Here is an 18,724-nt window from a genome sequence, read left to right as displayed (position 1 = left end):
GCTTGGGCCGCCTGTGAATTTTGTAAACTGCTTAGTTACATTTTTGATAATTTGTACTAGGTAGACAATATTTACCGTAGTTTGTAATGATGTTTCTGAAGGTCGCAGCCAATCAGAGATGATAAGTCTTAACAGGCCATTCTCTGCTGTACATTTAACAAACATTCAAATTTTGTCCTTTACTGCATTGTTTAAGTTGATATTATTTATTTTATAAATGGGCTTTAATGTTAAATTATTAATATTAATAACACTTACACAGCAGTGTATAAATTTTGGTCAAGGAAACAAAGTTTACAAAATCTTTTTGGAAAGAAAATAATTCTCATACATGAACCTATAAATAATTTTATATCATATGAAATTTTCCAATCGTAAATGAGCAAATACTTTGCAAAAGTGCTCAAATCATCCACTAATTAACAATTACTTCTTTAATGAATACAGGTTTCAGCAAGTTTATAACAATCCAAGGGCCATACTTATTAAATTACAATTTATCAGCCTGGACTGTCCCTTTAATAATTATTAATACAGCACAGATCCTATTTATATGCATGAATAATAATGTACAGTTCCAGAAAATATCCATACCCACCCCATGGAAGAACTTTGGAATTTCCAGAGGGGTGGGGGATTAAAATCAAAAATCCTTCTGTGGGAGGGGTATGGATATTTTCTGGAACAATATAATGTACGGTAGTTCCAGTTCAGTCAGTCCTGGGGGTAGGGGACAAAAATTTTCCATTAAATGTATGAGAAATTCCCCCATTGATGCTATGGGAAAGTGTGGCAACGAGTCAGGAGATTTTCTTTGTTCGTATCAGGGTTTGTCAGCATAAGGGGGTATGGATGTGATATCCAAATTATTTTTACTGGTGAGTTTGTACTTTCATAAGGAATAAAGTGTTGGAATAAAATGTTGTTGATGTTGTCTTGTGGTAAAGAGGCAAAAATTAGGGAAAAGGAAAAAAGGCTGATGTAAAGTATTGTAAGTCACTGGAAGACGCCTGCATCGTCCCCAGGCCATCTCCTCCTTGGTCGTGCACGGTTCACTTGGCGTTGTGGGCCTGAAGCTAACCATCAACCCCCACACTCCACCGCGGTCAAACGACAGAAATATGCAAAAAATGAGAAAAGTACTGCAAAGATAAGGTTTTAATTTTCACAGTTCAAAGTTCGATACATAACCGGTATCCTAAGGTTTTACTAAGTTTTTTGGAGCTTTACTAAAAAGTTCTACGTGTTTGAAAATAGCGATATGCGGACTTGTTGGCGCCATTTGTCAAAGCACCTTTGGTTCGGATGCGAAACATTTAAAAGTAAAAACACTGGTTTATCTGAGGGAATGGGATTATGCTTTCACTCGGCAACCTTTTTTATCTATCCTTGCTCTTAATAAGACTTCAATTTGAACAAAAACCGGCGAAATGGAAAGAAAACCTGCCTGAGACGTTTGACCGCGGTGAACCCCCACACTCCCTGTTTCCCTGCCTTAACCATCTGGCTGATCGACACCTGGGGACAAGGCAGGGGGGACCCCCTATATAAAATTGACCTTGCTCACGAATATCACTGAAATCTCATGTTGTGAATGTCACGTTACGATATAACGCAACGTTTGTTGAGCAACAAAAGAAGTTTTAATGGGCATTTAAACAGAAAGTCTCTGCTAAGTTCAAATGCCCGGCCTATGCCCGGCCCCAGGGGGGGTACTCCGGGATCCAAGTGACGGGGATGTGCGAAGGATTTTTTTGGGGTCGAAATTTTCGATTCCGGGATTTTTTTGGGTAGGAGAATTTGGCAGGTATTTTATTGGGTGACTTGATTTAAATAGGGGATTTTTTTGGGTATTAAAATCAAACTAAAGTGCCTTGGCGCGGCCTTGGCAATTAAGGGGTAATTTGACTAGGGATTTTTTGGGGCGTTTTTTTTGGTCCAGGGATTTTTTTGGGTAATGTCGGGAGACTTAGGGATTTTTTTGGGTCCTGAGTTTTGCCTCCATTCGATCATCCCCGTCACTTTGATCCCAGAGTACCCCCCTGGGTGCCCGGCATCCCCCCCCCAGTGGCTTAACATTGATAGGTGCATATAAGTTTATTTATTACTTCTGTTACAAATGTGAGCGAAGTGAAATTGGAATTCATGAAGAAAAGGAAAAAGAAAAGAAGGCGGCATTCACTCGGGAACGAGCGAAGTTTTTGGTAAATCTTCGTTTAAGCATTCGTAATAGGGTTGTCAAGTTGCTCGGCAACTTTTTGACAACTTTTCATATTTCGAGCAACCTTTTTTCCTCCGAGCAACCTCTTTCCTTTTGAGCAACTTTTTTTTCAAATCTCATTGATTTCTCGACTGAAGATTTCCGAAGAGTGCCCGAGTGTTGTTCGAAGGCCATACGAACGTTTTTTATCTTTTCCGAAGATTAACGAAGTTTGACAAAGATTTCCGAGAAAGATTCGAAGATGTTTCAACTTTCGGCTCAGTTAGCATTAAAACCATGGATGTTGAACTGATTGCAAACTCGTCAGCAAACGTGGCGTCACTGACATATATTTATGATTATTATCAGTGAAAGAAAACCTTGCGTATTTCAACAAATTTTGACCTTAAAAAATGTTATATAGACATTTCTGTTGCAGTGAAATTGCGTGAAAAAGCTTAAAAACTTCCGGACCGCCCTACAGTCAACTCTCGTTAAAGCGGACACGCTCGGGGCGTCGTTTAGTGTCCGTAATAGGGCGAGTCCGTAATAACGGGAGTCATTTCCAGTCAAACCTTATTCGCCGGGGATCTGGATTTTGTCCGTAATAGCGAGCGTCCGCAATAGCGGGGTGTCCGCAAGGCGAGAGTTGACTGTAATTCGTAACGTTTCCCATTTTTATTATCCAATTAGAGAATAGCACGAACACCCGAGAGTGCTCCGACGGCTGTCACCCCATTATGACGCAATCAGTTGCTTAGCAACGTTAAGACGAAAACTGTGGGATCAATCGGGTCTCTGAGACCGGAATTTGCTATCAACTGCAGTAACACAGTTACAATAGACTAATCACAGTCTCTATTTTTCAACGCAAAAGGACGCGAGACAGTACTTCTTGCGCCTGCCGTTTTGCACTGGCGTCCAGATCTTTTGGCGTTTTTATCTCGTTCAACGTGGATGAAAGATGCGAGAAAATAAAAGACTGTGAACTGTCTACTGGTAGAAGTCCTTCTGAGCTGAAATAGCGTGTCCTTGCTTCTGAGGGTTAATTATGGAACACAGTAACCAGCGTTTCACAAGAATCCCACTAACTGTTTTATAAATATAGCTGACAGTTCTAAATTACGCACAGGTGATTTGGCTAATTTCAAGTAAAGAAAATATCCAATATGTTTTGTTGATTCGTATTGCACAGCGGGTCGGTAGATACAAGTGTTCAGCACCTGTTCGATACCGGTATTAACCAGTGATACGTCCTTCCAAATAGCAGGCGCGCGTGCGTCATAGAAGGCACATGTTCTTTTGCCGTGTGATCTTTCCCCGTTAATTTCTTTTTGACGTGTATTGTTTACGAAATGAAATATTATATTTTTTAGCTCATCGGGAAAAGCCAAGAATTGACACTTTTTTCTGTTTCTCGGATGGGATCGTAGTTGTTATAATAAGATATAATTAAGTTAACTGACAACCCTGAGGAATTGTACGCTCACAAGATTTCAAAGTGAAAGATGACAGCCTTGGAATTCCGCTTTGCGATTTTTTTCACTACGGTAAGTCAGAATACAATTCACATAAAGCCACAAGCTAAAATCGTTTTAAAATTTTCCATTTATACAGTGTACCTTTTTTTATTGCGAACTTCGCCTCGTAGTCCAAACTGTGTTCGTTGATTGTGCGCTGTTTGGTCGGGCAAATAATCAGGTTTCCAGCGGTTAAGCAAACTGTTCGTTATATCCGAAATAATTCCTTGAGCAACTAGCACAGTATAACGTCATTTACAGCAATTATTTCAGTCTCGCATTTCGATATTTTAAAAAATCAAAAATTTTCTTTTACAAAATGCTGACAAACAAACATTACCACCTGAAAGTGCTGCTTAAAAGCCTTCATTTGAGTGGTCACACACTAGAGTTTTTTCTTCAGACTAATTCCTCTTTGTTAAGACCTTATAAAAAAACTTCTCACTCATTTTATTCCAATGTTTTCGCAGGATAACCTAAAAACATGTTAACATATACCCATTATATTAAGAGATTTAGGCCATTCTGAGGCCCGAAAGGCCTAGAAAAATTATCTTCGGGAGACTCCCACCCCCCCCCCCCCTTATTCCAGGGTCTTGATGATCGGGCTCCTCACTTACCTGAAGGTTTGGATCCGCCACTGATAACGTCCAAGTTTGCGAAAGGTCGTAAGTTCCACTCCCGGGGGGGGGGGGGGACTCGCATATGAAAGTGACGGGGATCGCTTAGGGTGTTCCGGGCAAAACGCCAAGATTTTTAGCCATAATGGTCTCGTTTAGGGCTACACACGAAGAAATATACAAATCTAAATTCTATTCTTAGTTTTTTGGTATCTTTTAGGGGTCAAGAAAAGCTTGAGCCACACCCAGATTGGTCTCTTTTAGGGGTTCTTTTCAAAATTTCCGACGAGCATCCCCGTCCGTTTCATATAGGAGTCCCCCCCCGGGGTTCCACTTAGGGCCACGAGCAGCGTAGACCTATTTTTTTAATAGAATAATTGAAACAGTGTAGAGGTGATATTTATTAAAAGTTGTTTCACATATCTTCTTTAGGTTGTATTTGTTTTTGGCCTTATAAATGTGAAAGGTAAGTAACTTTCACAAGGTTAACGTTTTCAGAATTGATCCACAGGAGCTGGTAAGATCTGGTAAGGCTCAGTTTAATGTGAGAACAAAACATTAGGAAAATAAGGGGATTTTGACATAAGCTTGTAGTCACTCACACCTTACAAATGGATCGCTTTTCGTTTAACTACCGAGGAACATAAAAGATTTTTTCGTGCTGTTTATTGTACTTTTTATGTGTATATTATTGCCCTACAGACCTCATTTTGGAGTTTTAAATTCTTTTGTACTTTGCACATTATAACGAGGCTTGGAGGGCAGCAGATTAGCATGAACACAAAAGAATAACAAATGGCTGAAATCTATCGTGATCTGCATCGGCCGCCCCCCCCCCCCCTTCCCCTCGTGGCACCGGTTACATGTTACTGCTTAGATTTCTGATCGGCTTAAAGGTGGGGTTACACGGTACAACGTGCAACTGACCAAGGGCGCTCACAACGAGCTACGAGAACTCGTTGTGAGATGGGCCATTTTACTAGGTTGATAAGTGACACGCGTCCTGCATACTGCTAGGATCAGCAATGTCGAATTCATCAAGTTTGCAGTAAATAATAAAGATGGTAAATTTTAAGCTCGGCTTGGTTAGAGCGCCCAACCGTTATCTGGAAGGCCATGGGTTCGATTCCCGTCGGGGACTCAGAATTTTTCTTTGTGCCATGCTCGTGTCATGTTGAATACTTCATCTTCATTACCTTGATTTTATTTGCGAAAAAGCGTCGTGTGACGATCCAACTAACGATTGTAATGGAGCCACGACAGTAAATACTGAGAAAGCCCACCCCATTGTTTTGCAGGTGATATTGCTCCAGATGTCGACTTTTTAAGTAATTCAAACGGCACCTCAATGTACGACGAACCCACAGAATATCAACGTACCAAACGCTCTTATATCGAGGATGATGACACTGGACTAACCAATGACGACGATGATGATAATGATGATGACATCGGTGACGAAGGATTCTATGATGGAGATGAAGATGATGACGATAATGGCGATAGCCTGGGAAAGGGTCTCAAAGCCAGCGATTCTAGTTCGTCGGTTTTTCACAAGAAAGATGAGATTCGCAAAGCGAATGCCAAACATGTGGAGAAGCAGCAGCCATTGAGCATGGAGGATGATGATAAGAGTCTAGATGAAGCAGGTTCGTCTGATGACAGTGAGGGCAGTATCAGTGGAAGCGGAAGTGACGAGGTCAGGAGTCAAAATTCATATGCAAGGTGAAGTCGAATGTCTTCTGTCAATTGATAGAATAGATCGGTCAGTCAGTCACAGTACGTCGGTTGGTCGGTCGAACAGTCAGTCAGTCAGTCAGTCAGTCAGTCAGTCAGTCAGTCAGTCAGTCAGTCAGTCAGTCAGTCAGTCAGTCAGTCAGTCAGTCAGTCAGTCAGTCAGCCAACCAGCCAGCCAGCCAGCCAGTCAGTCAGTCAGTCAGTCAGACAGTAAGTCAGTCAGTCAGTCAGTCAGTCAGTCAGTCAGTCAGTCAGTCAGTCAGTCAGTCAGCCAGCCAGCCAGCCAGCTAGCAGCCAGCCAGTCAGCCAGCTACTCAGTCAGTTGGTCGGTCGGTCGGTTTCACCAAAGAGGAGCGAATCACCTTAAATTGCGATGTAAAGAAAATTTATCTACAATTAAAATAAATCCCGTTGATTTAGCAGACAGCATGTTTCTGACAAGGAAGAGCACGAAAGTGAAGATTCTTCAGCGGGAAATGATGACATAGATGGTAGTAGCGATATGGACAATGAAGAGACAAAACATATCGAACAGGAAAACGCTTCTGTGAGTGCGCGGCGTACAAAGCCAAGGAACTTGATCAAAATGGTACTGGAGGAATCTAAGGATGCAGAACAAGAAGAAAAACTGGAACAGGAGAATGATGTGGGCAATTCAGGCCAAGAAGCTGGATCCTCAGCTGGCTTTGTCCAAGGGAGTGGCGAAACAGGGGCGTATCACGAAGAGGAACAACCCGCTCCAAAGCCACACCCCAAAACAGTACCCCAAGTCAGTAATTCCTCCACCACAAAGGACGTAGCAAAAGAAAACGAGACATTGCACAATCAGACACATGTAATTCCTAAACCATTAGAAGCGAATGATAGAGCGGGAGAATTGAACGATCATCCCAAGTCTGATTCAAGTAAAATCAAGGCAAAAGTCGAGATAAAAGACAAGGATTTGAAATCAAAGCTACATAAAGAAAAAGCACAGAGTGAAGAAAATTCTGAGACTTCTAAGGCCAAAATTGAACATAACGCAGAATTGCACAAGAAGAGTGCAAAGAAAGAGCCAATTAGAGTTTCCAAAGTGTCGCATTTGGCAAAGAAGCGACTTCATAACAAGTACGTGACAGCTCATGTCACGCATCCACATGTGGTAGAAAGCCATTCAAAAGTCGTTCACAAAAAGCCTATCAGCAAAGGTAGGTGTGTCACGCAATATTAGAAAAACTATTTTTTAGCAAAATGAAAAGACTAACTTTGCTTTAAATCTTACGAAAACGGAAAGACATATGCATGCACGTGTAACTTTAGAAGGAACAAAATATTACTTATTTGCACAGGGAGGGGAATTATATCTGAAAAACTTATTCTCAGAAGGAATTTTGCGTTTCTTTAAAGGTTGGGCTTATATTGACTATATTTGAAAGCGATGTTGCGACTATTTTTCTATGCACACGAATATGAACCCTAGGTCTTGACAAAATGAGTCGAGCGCAATCAGCTATTGACCCTCTCAGGTTACACGATCTACCAGTAGGGAAATCATTAAATTGGATATAGTTATATAGTAACCCATGGGCTTGTATTTGGGTAGGCTTATTGTCGGAGGGGTTTTTTGCGTCGATGATTTGGGGGAGCTTATTTCCGTAGGGCTTACGGAAAGTTACATGAGATACAACAAGCTTTAAAATCCCACTAGTAGGCCATTTTTAAAAATACCATAATACTCTTTGTTGTTCCTCCAAATTTTGCATAAGCATTGTTTTCAATTTCTCTTGGGACAGCAAAACAATACTTATGCAAAACTTTGGAGGGACAACAAAGAGTATTATGGTATTTTTGAAAATGGCCTATAAATAAGCATTTTGAACAAAAAGTTCCATTCATGTCCAATACACCCGTATCAGATCGCGTATCGGATCGTCAAGGCTTATTATAGGAATTTTACGCTATTTGATTAAAAAAAAGGTCTTTTCTTTTATTGTATTTTCATACCAGCTTCACAACCAATGTGCCATTCGGACAAGATTTTAGGCGGACACTCGTTAAAAGGTGGTACTCGAGCTGGCCATTTCGAAACTCTTGGTGAGACTGCAAGCATGCATGCATGTCTTCAGCGGTGTTGCAGTAAGCATACGTGTGACGTAGCACTGTTGATTGACGGACGTTGTTATGGAGTGGCTTGTTACAGCAAGGAGCTCTGTGAAGCCATTCCGGTGCCTCATCCACATTTCGTTTTCTCGCAACTTGGGTTTGTCACAAAAGGACAAAAAAGAGGAGACATTGAAAAGAACCAAGGTTAGTGACCTTCACATAGCTAGCTCAAATGAGCAAATTTTGCTTGGTCTTTTCACATTTTTTAGCGGTTGTTGAATGGTGCTTAATAACCTAGTCACTGTCATTATGTCGTGCTCTTGGGAAAACCCTTAACTTCCACAGTGCTTTAAGGCTGTCCCATTGGCGTTGAAATCCAAGATGCTTTCCACTCTAATTGGCCCTGGGGTCAAGAAAGGGAAAACTCCTCAATAAATGAATGCCGAGAAAAAAAGCAAATGCGTATCATAGTTTTGAACTCGCGAGTTATACAGACCCAAGGAACTTTAAAGGTGTATTAACATTTTTAAAAAGCGTTCATTATACGTTTGCCGCAAGCTTGTGCTAAGTGATGGAAGAAGCTACCACTTTTTTTAATAACCACTACCTTGAATAATGTGAACGCAGCGAGCAGCTGGGAGCTCTAGTGGGACAAACAGTTTCTCGAAAGCGTTCGTTAACAAGGGCGTAGCCAGCTTTTTGAAGAGTTGTAGGCCTGTTAAATCGGCCTGTAAGGGCCGCTTTTTTTGTGGAGAAGGAAGTTTATTTTTGGATCAAGACTCTCCAAAAACGGGGTTGGGGAGTGTATAATAAAGGAAATCTCAACAGACGTCAGTAAAAGACCCTATAGGCATCGGTAGACTGCCGGTGACCTGCTTTTATTGAAATACCGGCTGAAAAAATATTTCTCCTTCGCTTTCTGCTGATGTTATGTGTTTTTCACAGCACCTAAGTTGAAACTATTCATAGGAGGAAATAGCGCCAGTTTTCACTCATTCCAAAATAAACACTCTTGTCTTTTACGGCGCATGCCATTGTGCGGTTGTCTGTCATCTTGCCAGTCTAAAAGGCTCCAAAGTTTGCACTTGCTAGATTCTGATGCTAGATCTTAAGCAGATCTTCGGTTTACGGATTGAAACGGTTTGAACGTTTACTCAGTGTAATTCGGGTTTCGACACTTTTGTATCTGAGTGTTCAATTTGATCACGTGAATTTTGGTCAATTTCAGATCTTCGCTTAAATCTTGAGATCTTCGTTTTTTCTGCTGTAATCGTCGCGTCTTCGATTTCTTAGGAAATACCCATAGAGAGGCTTTATAATGCTATGGTACCTTATGAATTGCTTTCAATTTATCTTGAAAGAGTTCATGAGAGTTTCAGTATGAATTTTTCGTCATCACACATTTTGAAAATACGGGTTGGTTGAAAAATTTGTAGGCCCGGGCCTACGGGCCTATAGGCTGGCTACGCCCCTGGTTAAGGGTCCCGTTAACACTGTAAATTTCCAAAACACGTGATTGGTTCAGAACAGATCCCGTAACGACGACTTATTCCTTGAAATTTATCCAAAATGGCGGCAACGATGTTACCTCTCCCTAAAAAATGAACTTTTCTCTCTATCGAATTCATGTAAAGGCCAACAGAAAGAAACCAGCGGTTCTTGCTTCGACTTTTTGTTTTAGAGTTTCACTGCCAATACGGAAACCTCACACTGCGAAACAACGAACAATGGAGCGGTGAATTGTGCGGGGGTGTTGTTAGGTGTAAAGATGGCATCACTACTGTAAAAAAATGCCCGGGTATTCCACCTAAACCAGATGACTGTGCGAAGCCACGCCTGATCGTTAAACACAGGAGCGGAGAGTGCTGTCAAATGAAATGGAACTGTAAAGGTAACTGAATACAGCTTATTTCCTGGTTTAACGATTATACGCGCAGATATTTTACGATTTTCTTCGTATTTTCCCAAGGTCGACAGGGGCAAGGAAAAATGCAAGAAAAAAGTCCATGTAATAAATGTCATATTGTGCGTGTTGCCCTAGCCTTATATGATCAAATGACGTAATAGTGAAATAATAGACCAGAATAACTGCATTGTGAGGCATACAGACGCATTCACCGCGGTCAAACGTCTCAGGCAGCTTTTCTTTCTATTTTGGGGAATTTCGTTCATTTTGAAGTTTCAGTATGAGCAAGGATAGATAAAATAGGTCTTGAGTGTAAACATATTCCCATTTCCTCAGGTAAACGAGTGTTTTTACTTTTTAAATGTTCCGCATCCGAACCAAAGCGCTTTGACAAAATGGCGTCGACAAGTCCGCATATCGCTATTTTCAAACAAGTAGAATTTTTTTAGTAAAGCTCCAAAAAACTTAGTAAACCCTTAGGATACCGGTTATGAATCGAACTTTGAACTGTGAAAATTAAAACCTTATCTTTCAAGTACTTTTCTTGTTTTTTGCATATTTCTGACGTTTGACCGCGGTCGAACAGACGCAGCGTAATTGTCCAGTGAGAGCCATTCCCTTACATCAAAGGGATTTTAAAACGGTTAACTTGATTGGCTAGATTGTAAATAACCTTTGTTAAAATCTAGCCAATCAAGTCATGTATCCCCAGAGCCAGCTTTTCCTCCTTCACCAGACCCTGCCGGCTAGGAGGGACAGGCGGCACTGGGGACGAGAATGGAGGAGAGCTTCCAAGTGCTCACTATATTCCAGTTTCTGCGCGGCTATTTTACATTTAGAAGTTACATTATGATGTATTTTTAACTAAAAATGTAAGTAAAAAATATTTAATACTCATCGCTTTGTTTTCGTCTCTTTTAATTAACTTAGCAAGACACTGTGTTTTTAACAATCGTCTCATCAAGCATGGTTATAAGCTTAGCGATCCTCTTTGTACCGGAGTCGTCAGCTGTTACAATGGTCACTTAAACATGGAGTATTGCCCTAAAATACCAGACAAGCCAACAGACTGCGCACGACCCAAGCTGAAGACGATTAATGTGCCTGGAAAATGCTGTAAAAAACTCTGGGTTTGTTCAGGTAAACGAGACAATTTTTTAATCATTGTTCTTCCTAGTTGTGAAACCAAGGTACCGGTAGTTAATTTGCGAGACGACCATAAAGTGATCAAAGGGGTGTTGCAAGTCAGCTAAATACCTAGGTGAGGGGATGTTCTTCCCCCTAAAAGAACCAGCACCTTTATGATAAATATATGCACCATTATCCCTTTCCTCTAAAATAAAAGATCATGAAATATGCTAACTATATTAAAACTAAAATTATGGCTACAAAAATTCGTTTTTAGAGTACAAAGAAAGGGAAAAGTAAATCAACCCAAAAATGATGAAATCTCCAATTTCGTATCTAAATTTACTTCTGGGCTATATACAGTCCATGATTTCCTTAAATTACTTCACTCCTCCCGATACTTTTGAGATTTTTTTTAAAATTTTTTAAAAAAATTTGAACGCTTTTGGCACAACTTTTATGATAGGCATCACAAAGTGTCCTCACTGATGAAAGTTTACCAAAACACACCTAATTCTGTCAAATATGAAGTAAAATGGTCAATCTCTCGGTCGTATATACCAGCGTTCAATCCTGAACATAAGTGCCACTTTTATTTTACCCACCATAAGTAAATAACGATTTTTATTTTCCTTAGACAAGAGCTGTAAATACGACGGTCTCAAGTTATCGCACGGAGAGAAACTCACGGATGCGTCATGCGCAGTCGTCATGGAGTGCAGAAATGGCTTCCTCCACAATAAGCAGTGCCCAGGTCCCCCTCCTGTACCGCATACTTGTATCAACCCGTTACTGAAGGTCAAAAGAGTCCCGGGTGAATGTTGTGAAATGAACTGGACATGTGAAATGAGCTAAGTTTTTCAGGTTGGTATCGAGGACTCTTAGCTTCTTAGATCCTTACTACACAAGTACCGTATGAATGAGAACCTTGCAAGATGCTTAATAAACATGGCCAGATGTAGTGGCCGAACGATTAGCTACAATTGGCTTTCAAAGTGGCGCGCGTTCCGTAATGTGCAGAGGCAAGAGACTTTACTCTTACAGTGAGTTTTTTCATCCAATTGTTAGACAAAGTGACAGAGTGCTGGGGGTAACTTGCGATGCACTAGTTTCCCAAGCAGGAAAAATGGCAACACAGTTGAATCCCGATAAATCGAAACTTCAAGGGAAATTGACCGGCAGTTGAAAACAAATTACCGGAAATAAGTAAAAAAGGGTGTTTACTGATTTTCTATTCATAGTAAAGTGTTGACCAGTGTACATTTTAAATAAACAAATTTAATTAGTGTATAGATTAGTCGAAAGAGAAAGGAACATTTCTAAATCACTGTCAGGACGTAACGTAAAACAAAGTACGTAACGTAAAACAAAGCAAATTTAACAGCTTAAGCTGCAAACTTTGCAGGTTTCAAAGAGAACAACGCTAATGCTATAGGCTACTGCTACAGAGTTTATGCGATTTACTTTTCGAGAAATAGTCAGTTAAATCGCCCTGGGTGACGAGTTCCTTATAGAACTCACGTTATCTGAGGGCATCAGATTGAATTTCTGCTAGATTATTAGGTCTTACTTGGGTGGTGAGTTCCTGATGGACTTACAATATCTAAGGGCATCATATTGACCTAATGCTAGATTATTCTGTCTTACTTGGGTGGTACGTTCCTTATATCTCACGTTATCTGAGGGCATCACATTGAGCTCGTGGTAGATTATTCAGTCTAACTTAGGTTGTGAGTTCCTTATGGAACTCACGTTTTCTGAAGGCATCACATTGACCTCGTGATAGATTATTCTGTCTTACTCGGGTGGTGATTTCCTCATGGAATTCACGTTATCTGAGGGCATCACATTGACCTCATGCTAGATTATTCTGTCTTACTCGGGTGGTGATTTCCTCATGGAATTCACGTTATCTGAGGGCATCACATTGACCTCATGCTAGATTATTCTGTCTTACTTGTGTGGTGAGCTCCCTATGGAACTCACGTTATCTGAGGGCATCACATTGACCTCATGCTAGATTATTCTGTCTTACTTGTGTGGTGAGCTCCCTATGGAACTCACGTTATCTGAGGGCATCACATTGACCTCATGCTAGATTATTCTGTCTTACTTGTGTGGTGAGCTCCCTATGGAACTCAAGTTATCTGAGGGCATCTCATTGACCTCATGCTAGATTATTCTATCTTACTTGTGTGGTGAGCTCCCTATGGAACTCACGTTATCTGAGGGCATCTCATTGACCTCATGCTAGATTATTCTGTCTTACTTGTGTGGTGAGCTCCCTATGGAACTCAAGTTATCTGAGGGCATCACATTGACCTCATGCTAGATTTTTCTGTCTTACTTGTGTGGTGAGCTCCCTATGGAACTCACGTTATCTGAGGGCATCACATTGACCTCATGCTAGATTATTCTGTCTTACTTGTGTGGTGAGCTCCCTATGGAACTCACGTTATCTGAGGGCATCACATTGACCTCATGCTAGATTATTCTGTCTTACTTGTGTGGTGAGCTCCCTATGGAACTCACGTTATCTGAGGGCATCACATTGACCTCATGCTAGATTATTCTGTCTTACTTGTGTGGTGAGCTCCCTATGGAACTCACGTTATCTGAGGGCATCACATTGACCTCATGCTAGATTATTCTGTCTTACTTGTGTGGTGAGCTCCCTATGGAACTCACGTTATCTGAGGGCATCACATTGACCTCATGCTAGATTATTCTGTCTTACTTGTGTGGTGAGCTCCCTATGGAACTCACGTTATCTGAGGGCATCACATTGACCTCATGCTAGATTATTCTGTCTTACTTGTGTGGTGAGTTCCCTATGGAACTGCACGTGCATAGTTCCCTATGGAACTCACGTTATCTGAGGGCATCACATTGACCTCATGCTAGATTTTTCTGTCTTACTTGTGTGGTGAGCTCCCTATGGAACTCACGTTATCTGAGGGCATCACATTGACCTCATGCTAGATTTTTCTGTTTAACTTGGTTGGTGAGTTTCCTGTGGAACTCACGTTATCTAACTGTTATCTAACTTACTTCGAACCCGTGGTAGATTATTCTGTCTAACTTGGCTGGTGAGTTCCTTATGGAACTTGCGTTATTTGAGGGCATCACATTGCCCTCGTGCTAGATTATTCTGTCTAACTTTGACGATAATCCTTTAAAGTTTTCTATGGTCGGATTTGGAAGAATCGGTATCAATCCCCACACCCGGGCCTCCACAAACGAACTGAACGTCTGTAGCACGTCAATGGCGTGGCACAGTTCGTGTTTTGAGGGGCGTTCTAACTCGTGTTCGTTTTTATTTCAAAATAATTTCAACGTTTGGACTACAGCACACTGTTTGTTTTGACTTGTCATGTATTGACAGATATGGTTCGAGTTATTGAGGGTAAAATTATATAGAAAATAACCTAAAGGGAAACGAAAGTTGGTTCGAGTTAGCGGGAGATTCGAGTGATCGAGGGTTCGAGTTACCGAGGGTAAAATTACAGTAAATGTATAACGGAAATCCAGGGGAAATCGATTTTGGTTCGAGTTAGTGCGAGGTTCGAGTTAGCGATGGTTTGAGTTATCGGGATTCGAATGTAGTTAATTCTAGTCACTTCATGCAACGGAAACTAGAAAAGTGTCGAATTTTTCAGCCCCTGGGCTCTTTTAAAAATCTTTCCTACTAGCTAACTTGCTGGCAAGCTAGCTACCTGCCTTCCTGCTTATTAGCTTTCTCGCTCACATACTTACACGCTTACTTTACTTACTTTCTTGTTCCTTGCTTGCTCACTCACTTACCAACTTACACGCTTATTTAGAGATTGCGTCCGTTGAGAGATATATTTTCATAGTTCCATGTACACATTATTAACCACTACATATTGACATATTTTATTTCCTGATTTTAGGGTTGGCAGTTTTATGAATCGAACCTTTAAAGGTCTTGCAATCTTAAAAGACTTGAACGTTCTAGGAACGCCACTCTTGGAACACCGGTGGAATGGAGAACTTGCTTTTTAACTTGTCCACTCTGTTCATTTGAAACAAACGCACAGTGGCGGATTCTAAATACTTTGTAAAGTAATTAGGTGTATTTTATAATGCCTGTAGAAGGTAATATTAGTAAAAAGAATTTTTACTGTTAAACTTAACACCACAAAAAATCGATACTTGGCCTGGGTTTATTTATGTCTTTCTGTTTATTTTTGGTTTACTAGAAATTAATTGGTTCCTTGCATTATATGTGTTGTTTTGTAAAGTTGTGATTAGTTTTGGGGACTCTCAAATGAAAGGGGCGGGCATGCTCGTCGGAAAATTTGAAATAAACCCCTAAATAAGACCAGTGTGGACGCGACTCAAGCTTTTTTGACCACTGAAAGATACCATTTTGCAGGCCTGATCAGGGGCACCTCTGTGCCTGATCGGTATAGATAACCAGCATAGTATAACGGCGTTTGGATATTTCTTTACAGGCAACCCTAAACGAGACCTCCTCAGCCAAAAAATATTGGCGTTCTGTTCAAAACATTTAGACTTTAGGTAAGTCCAAAATCTGTAATTTGCTCTCCTAAGAGAGACGACGAGCATCCCCGTCTCTTTCAAACGGGAATCTTCCCTTCCCCTGGGGTACTTTACGGGAAAGTGCTACTTATCACTCATTAGTAAAAGGGTTTACATTGTTCCATTGTAAATGAACTTGAACCACGACCAAACAATGGGTAATGGTACCTTTTAAATCCCCGACGAGCTTCTCAGTTAATTTTGCAGATGTCGAAGTACCACCCCTCCCCGCAGAAACGTTTTGTTTTTACAACACATTTGAGCAATTAATTGCTTAAATTGCTTGCTTAAAAAATACAATCTTCCGTGCTTCTTATTTAGCGAAAAAGAAGATACTGAAAGTAAGATATTTATTTTTACAAATACATTAAATGGGTCGTTTAAAACGGCTAATTTGAAAAAACAAACAAAGAAACAAACAATCTCAGACATAAGATAGTCATCACTTTAATGAATAACACGCTATAAATAGAATATAATTATCTAAACAAAAATAATAAACTAATAAATATACAAATAAATTTATCAAATAAGTAAATTATTGAATAAATAAAGTGATATATTTTTAAATGATCACCGTGTCATATTCCAAAACCCTCCAGCTCTGTACGTTTTTTGTAATAAAACCGAAATATCGAATAAAAAAAAAACAATTAAAGTGGTTTTTTTAAAAATTTCGTTTAAATGATCACCGATTATATTTTTGGAAAGAAAATCTGGGTACCGAATGTATTAGGCCTCTTCTTTCCTTTCAGCATAAAAACGTTATGTAGGTTCAAGGAATAAACTAGGTTTAGTTTTGGTTAAAAAGACAAATTCCCCCCCCCCCACCCAAAAAAGTAAAGGAAACAATCTCTTCCCTCTCCAAAAAACCACCCGGACGTCTCATGTCATGCTATAACCCATTCTCCACAAAGTTCGAGGGGAGAAATTCTCCATTGGTGCGCATCACTACTCATATTTGGGTTTTGTCTCTTTTGACTGTTTTTAACTGTTACTCGAGTTTAACCAATCAAAAGTATAACCCGACCTTAAATAGTTCTTTAAAATTCAGGCCCGGCCAGGGGTTTTGGGTATACGGTATCTTGGGTGATTTTAACCAAGGTATTCGGTATTTTTTTGCCGAAATACGGGTATTAAGTATTTTGTTCAGTTTCATGAATTTTTGGTATTCTGTATATAAGCGTAATGTTGGTGTTTTTTTTCTTTTTTTAAGTGTCTTATCCTCAGTGCTTGTGTGACGTTTAAAAAATCATGAACTGAGATCTGCAGTATCGGGGGTGGAAGCGGAATCATTGGACTTTGGATATTCATGATTCCTGTCTTGTTTTACCTCAATGATTCATGATTCATGTATAAGTTTTATTCGATATTCATGATTCATTTTTCATTTTTTTCATCCAGTTTTCAAAATAACGTGTTACCAGTTTCTGTTGTTTTGCACTTACATGCTGCAAGTTGCACATTCCGGTTCCCTGCTAACAGAGTCTCCTTTTACAAGTGGAGACTCTTCTTGCACAGAATTATGCCGGAAGCCAATGTAAAATATTTCAGTCGTCATATTATTTCTAAATATTCACTGTGTGTAACATACTTGATCACTGTAAAGTACCGGTAAGGGATGAAGATGTGAAGCGAAGGGTGCATTCGTGTTTCTATTGCTTTCCTATAGGGGGGGTCTGGGGGCATGCTCCCCCAGGAAAGTTTGAAAAATCAGATGCTCAGAAATGCGATTTCAGGCCATTTCTGGAATATATTTGTTAAGAATTTAGTAAAATGACCCATCAGTTTAGTTTTTGTTACATTCTATATTCACAAGCATTCAATATCGATGGAAGCATTCATTTGTTATTCATGATTCTTTTAGCCATCTCCGTTATTCATGATTCCCAAGTTTTAAACACAAAGATTCATGATTCCTACTAATTTTACAGCTATGATTCATGATTCATGATTCCGCTTCCACCCCCGATGCAGTACTTGCGTGAATTTATCTGCATGTGATCTCATGCTACGAGTAGTCATGTGTGGTGGTTTTGTCTTTGTCAAAGCTGTTAATTAGGGAAGGGCCATTATTTTTGTTTCGGAGGAGAGGATCAAAACTCCTGAAAAAGGTTGTTTGCAAAATTTAATGCGAAAAGGCTCAAATAAATTGTTTGCAGACATGAGAAGAAGAAAAAAAATAATTTGACGACAAAAGATAGTCAGCCATTTATATACATCATGACACATCATCAACAGCATTTTTTATGCCCAGAATACTGGAAATTGCATTTTCGATCTTCTAGATTTCAAATTCTCTGCATTCTCAGGGAGAGAATGCCCCAGACCCACCTAGGAAAAGAGGCCTCACATGGGGCCTTTGTTATTGGACATGGATTTTAGGTAATAAAAATTATTTTAGGTATCAGGAATCAACGTATTTGCAGTTTTCAGGTATTTTGGTATCCCAGGGTAAAAATATGGGGTATATTGGTATCCCACTACCCCCCCTGGCTGGGCCTGAAAATTATTTTGGAATTTGTCTATCGAGCACCAGACGTATGTTCAACTTTTGAAGGGCGCGCGGGTTTACTCGTTCCAACTTGTCGGCCCGACGCGGTCAAAATTTGTTAAGAAAACATGGGTGCGTGATTTAAAATCGGCCTGATTTATCAGTTGTAGTGCAGACCAAATTTTTGCGTTGTACCAAATTAGGACGTTATAATTACACATTTGTAAAACTGAAGAACTAACTTTATAGAACTGAAATAAGCTTTACAGTGGTTTCAATACACGACAAATCTTGGTAAGCAAAATATACGGGCAAAACAATTTTAAACCATGTTTTAGAACTAAACAGCTGGACTGGGTGTGGGTTCGTCACGTAAAATAACATTGCACCTGACCGCGAAAAAGTTTGGAAAAAACGATAAAAAGTTGAACAGAAAAACGTTCTTACTCTTAGAAGATACACTATCAGGGT

General features: G+C 40.0%; 1 protein-coding gene across 2 annotated transcripts; it reads left to right on the top strand.

The window, feature by feature from the left end:
• Positions 1–3,527: 3,527 nt before the first annotated feature.
• LOC144630083 (uncharacterized) lies at positions 3,528–16,329 on the top strand. Of its 2 annotated transcripts, none has more exons than XM_078488363.1 (9): positions 3,528–3,750; positions 4,773–4,806; positions 5,639–6,065; positions 6,501–7,264; positions 8,064–8,363; positions 9,841–10,050; positions 10,996–11,205; positions 11,831–12,057; positions 15,108–16,329. In XM_078488363.1, exons 1-8 carry the CDS (start codon positions 3,709–3,711, stop codon positions 12,046–12,048), a joined length of 2,205 nt encoding a protein of 734 aa, XP_078344489.1. In that variant the 5' UTR covers positions 3,528–3,708; the 3' UTR covers positions 12,049–12,057; positions 15,108–16,329. The 2 variants fall into 2 exon arrangements, with proteins under 2 accessions (XP_078344489.1, XP_078344488.1); XM_078488362.1 differs by having other exon boundaries at positions 6,498–7,264.
• Positions 16,330–18,724: the final 2,395 nt, after the last annotated feature.

This window comes from Oculina patagonica, chromosome 11 (genome assembly GCF_052425735.1).
Source record: "Oculina patagonica isolate OP01 chromosome 11, crgOcupat, whole genome shotgun sequence".
In the NCBI taxonomy this organism is placed as follows: domain Eukaryota; kingdom Metazoa; phylum Cnidaria; class Anthozoa; order Scleractinia; family Oculinidae; genus Oculina; species Oculina patagonica.
Note: the sequence above shows the minus strand (reverse complement) of the source record. Positions and strands in the feature narration are given on the sequence as shown.

Bases quoted from the DNA above. Each gene is read 5' to 3' on its own strand.
- LOC144630083 (XM_078488362.1), top strand. From the start codon at position 3,709: ATGACAGCCTTGGAATTCCGCTTTGCGATTTTTTTCACTACG. The intron at 8,364-9,840 runs GTTAGTGACCTT...TTTTTGTTTTAG, and splicing joins AGACATTGAAAAGAACCAAG to AGTTTCACTGCCAATACGGA. The intron at 10,051-10,995 runs GTAACTGAATAC...TAATTAACTTAG, and splicing joins AATGAAATGGAACTGTAAAG to CAAGACACTGTGTTTTTAAC.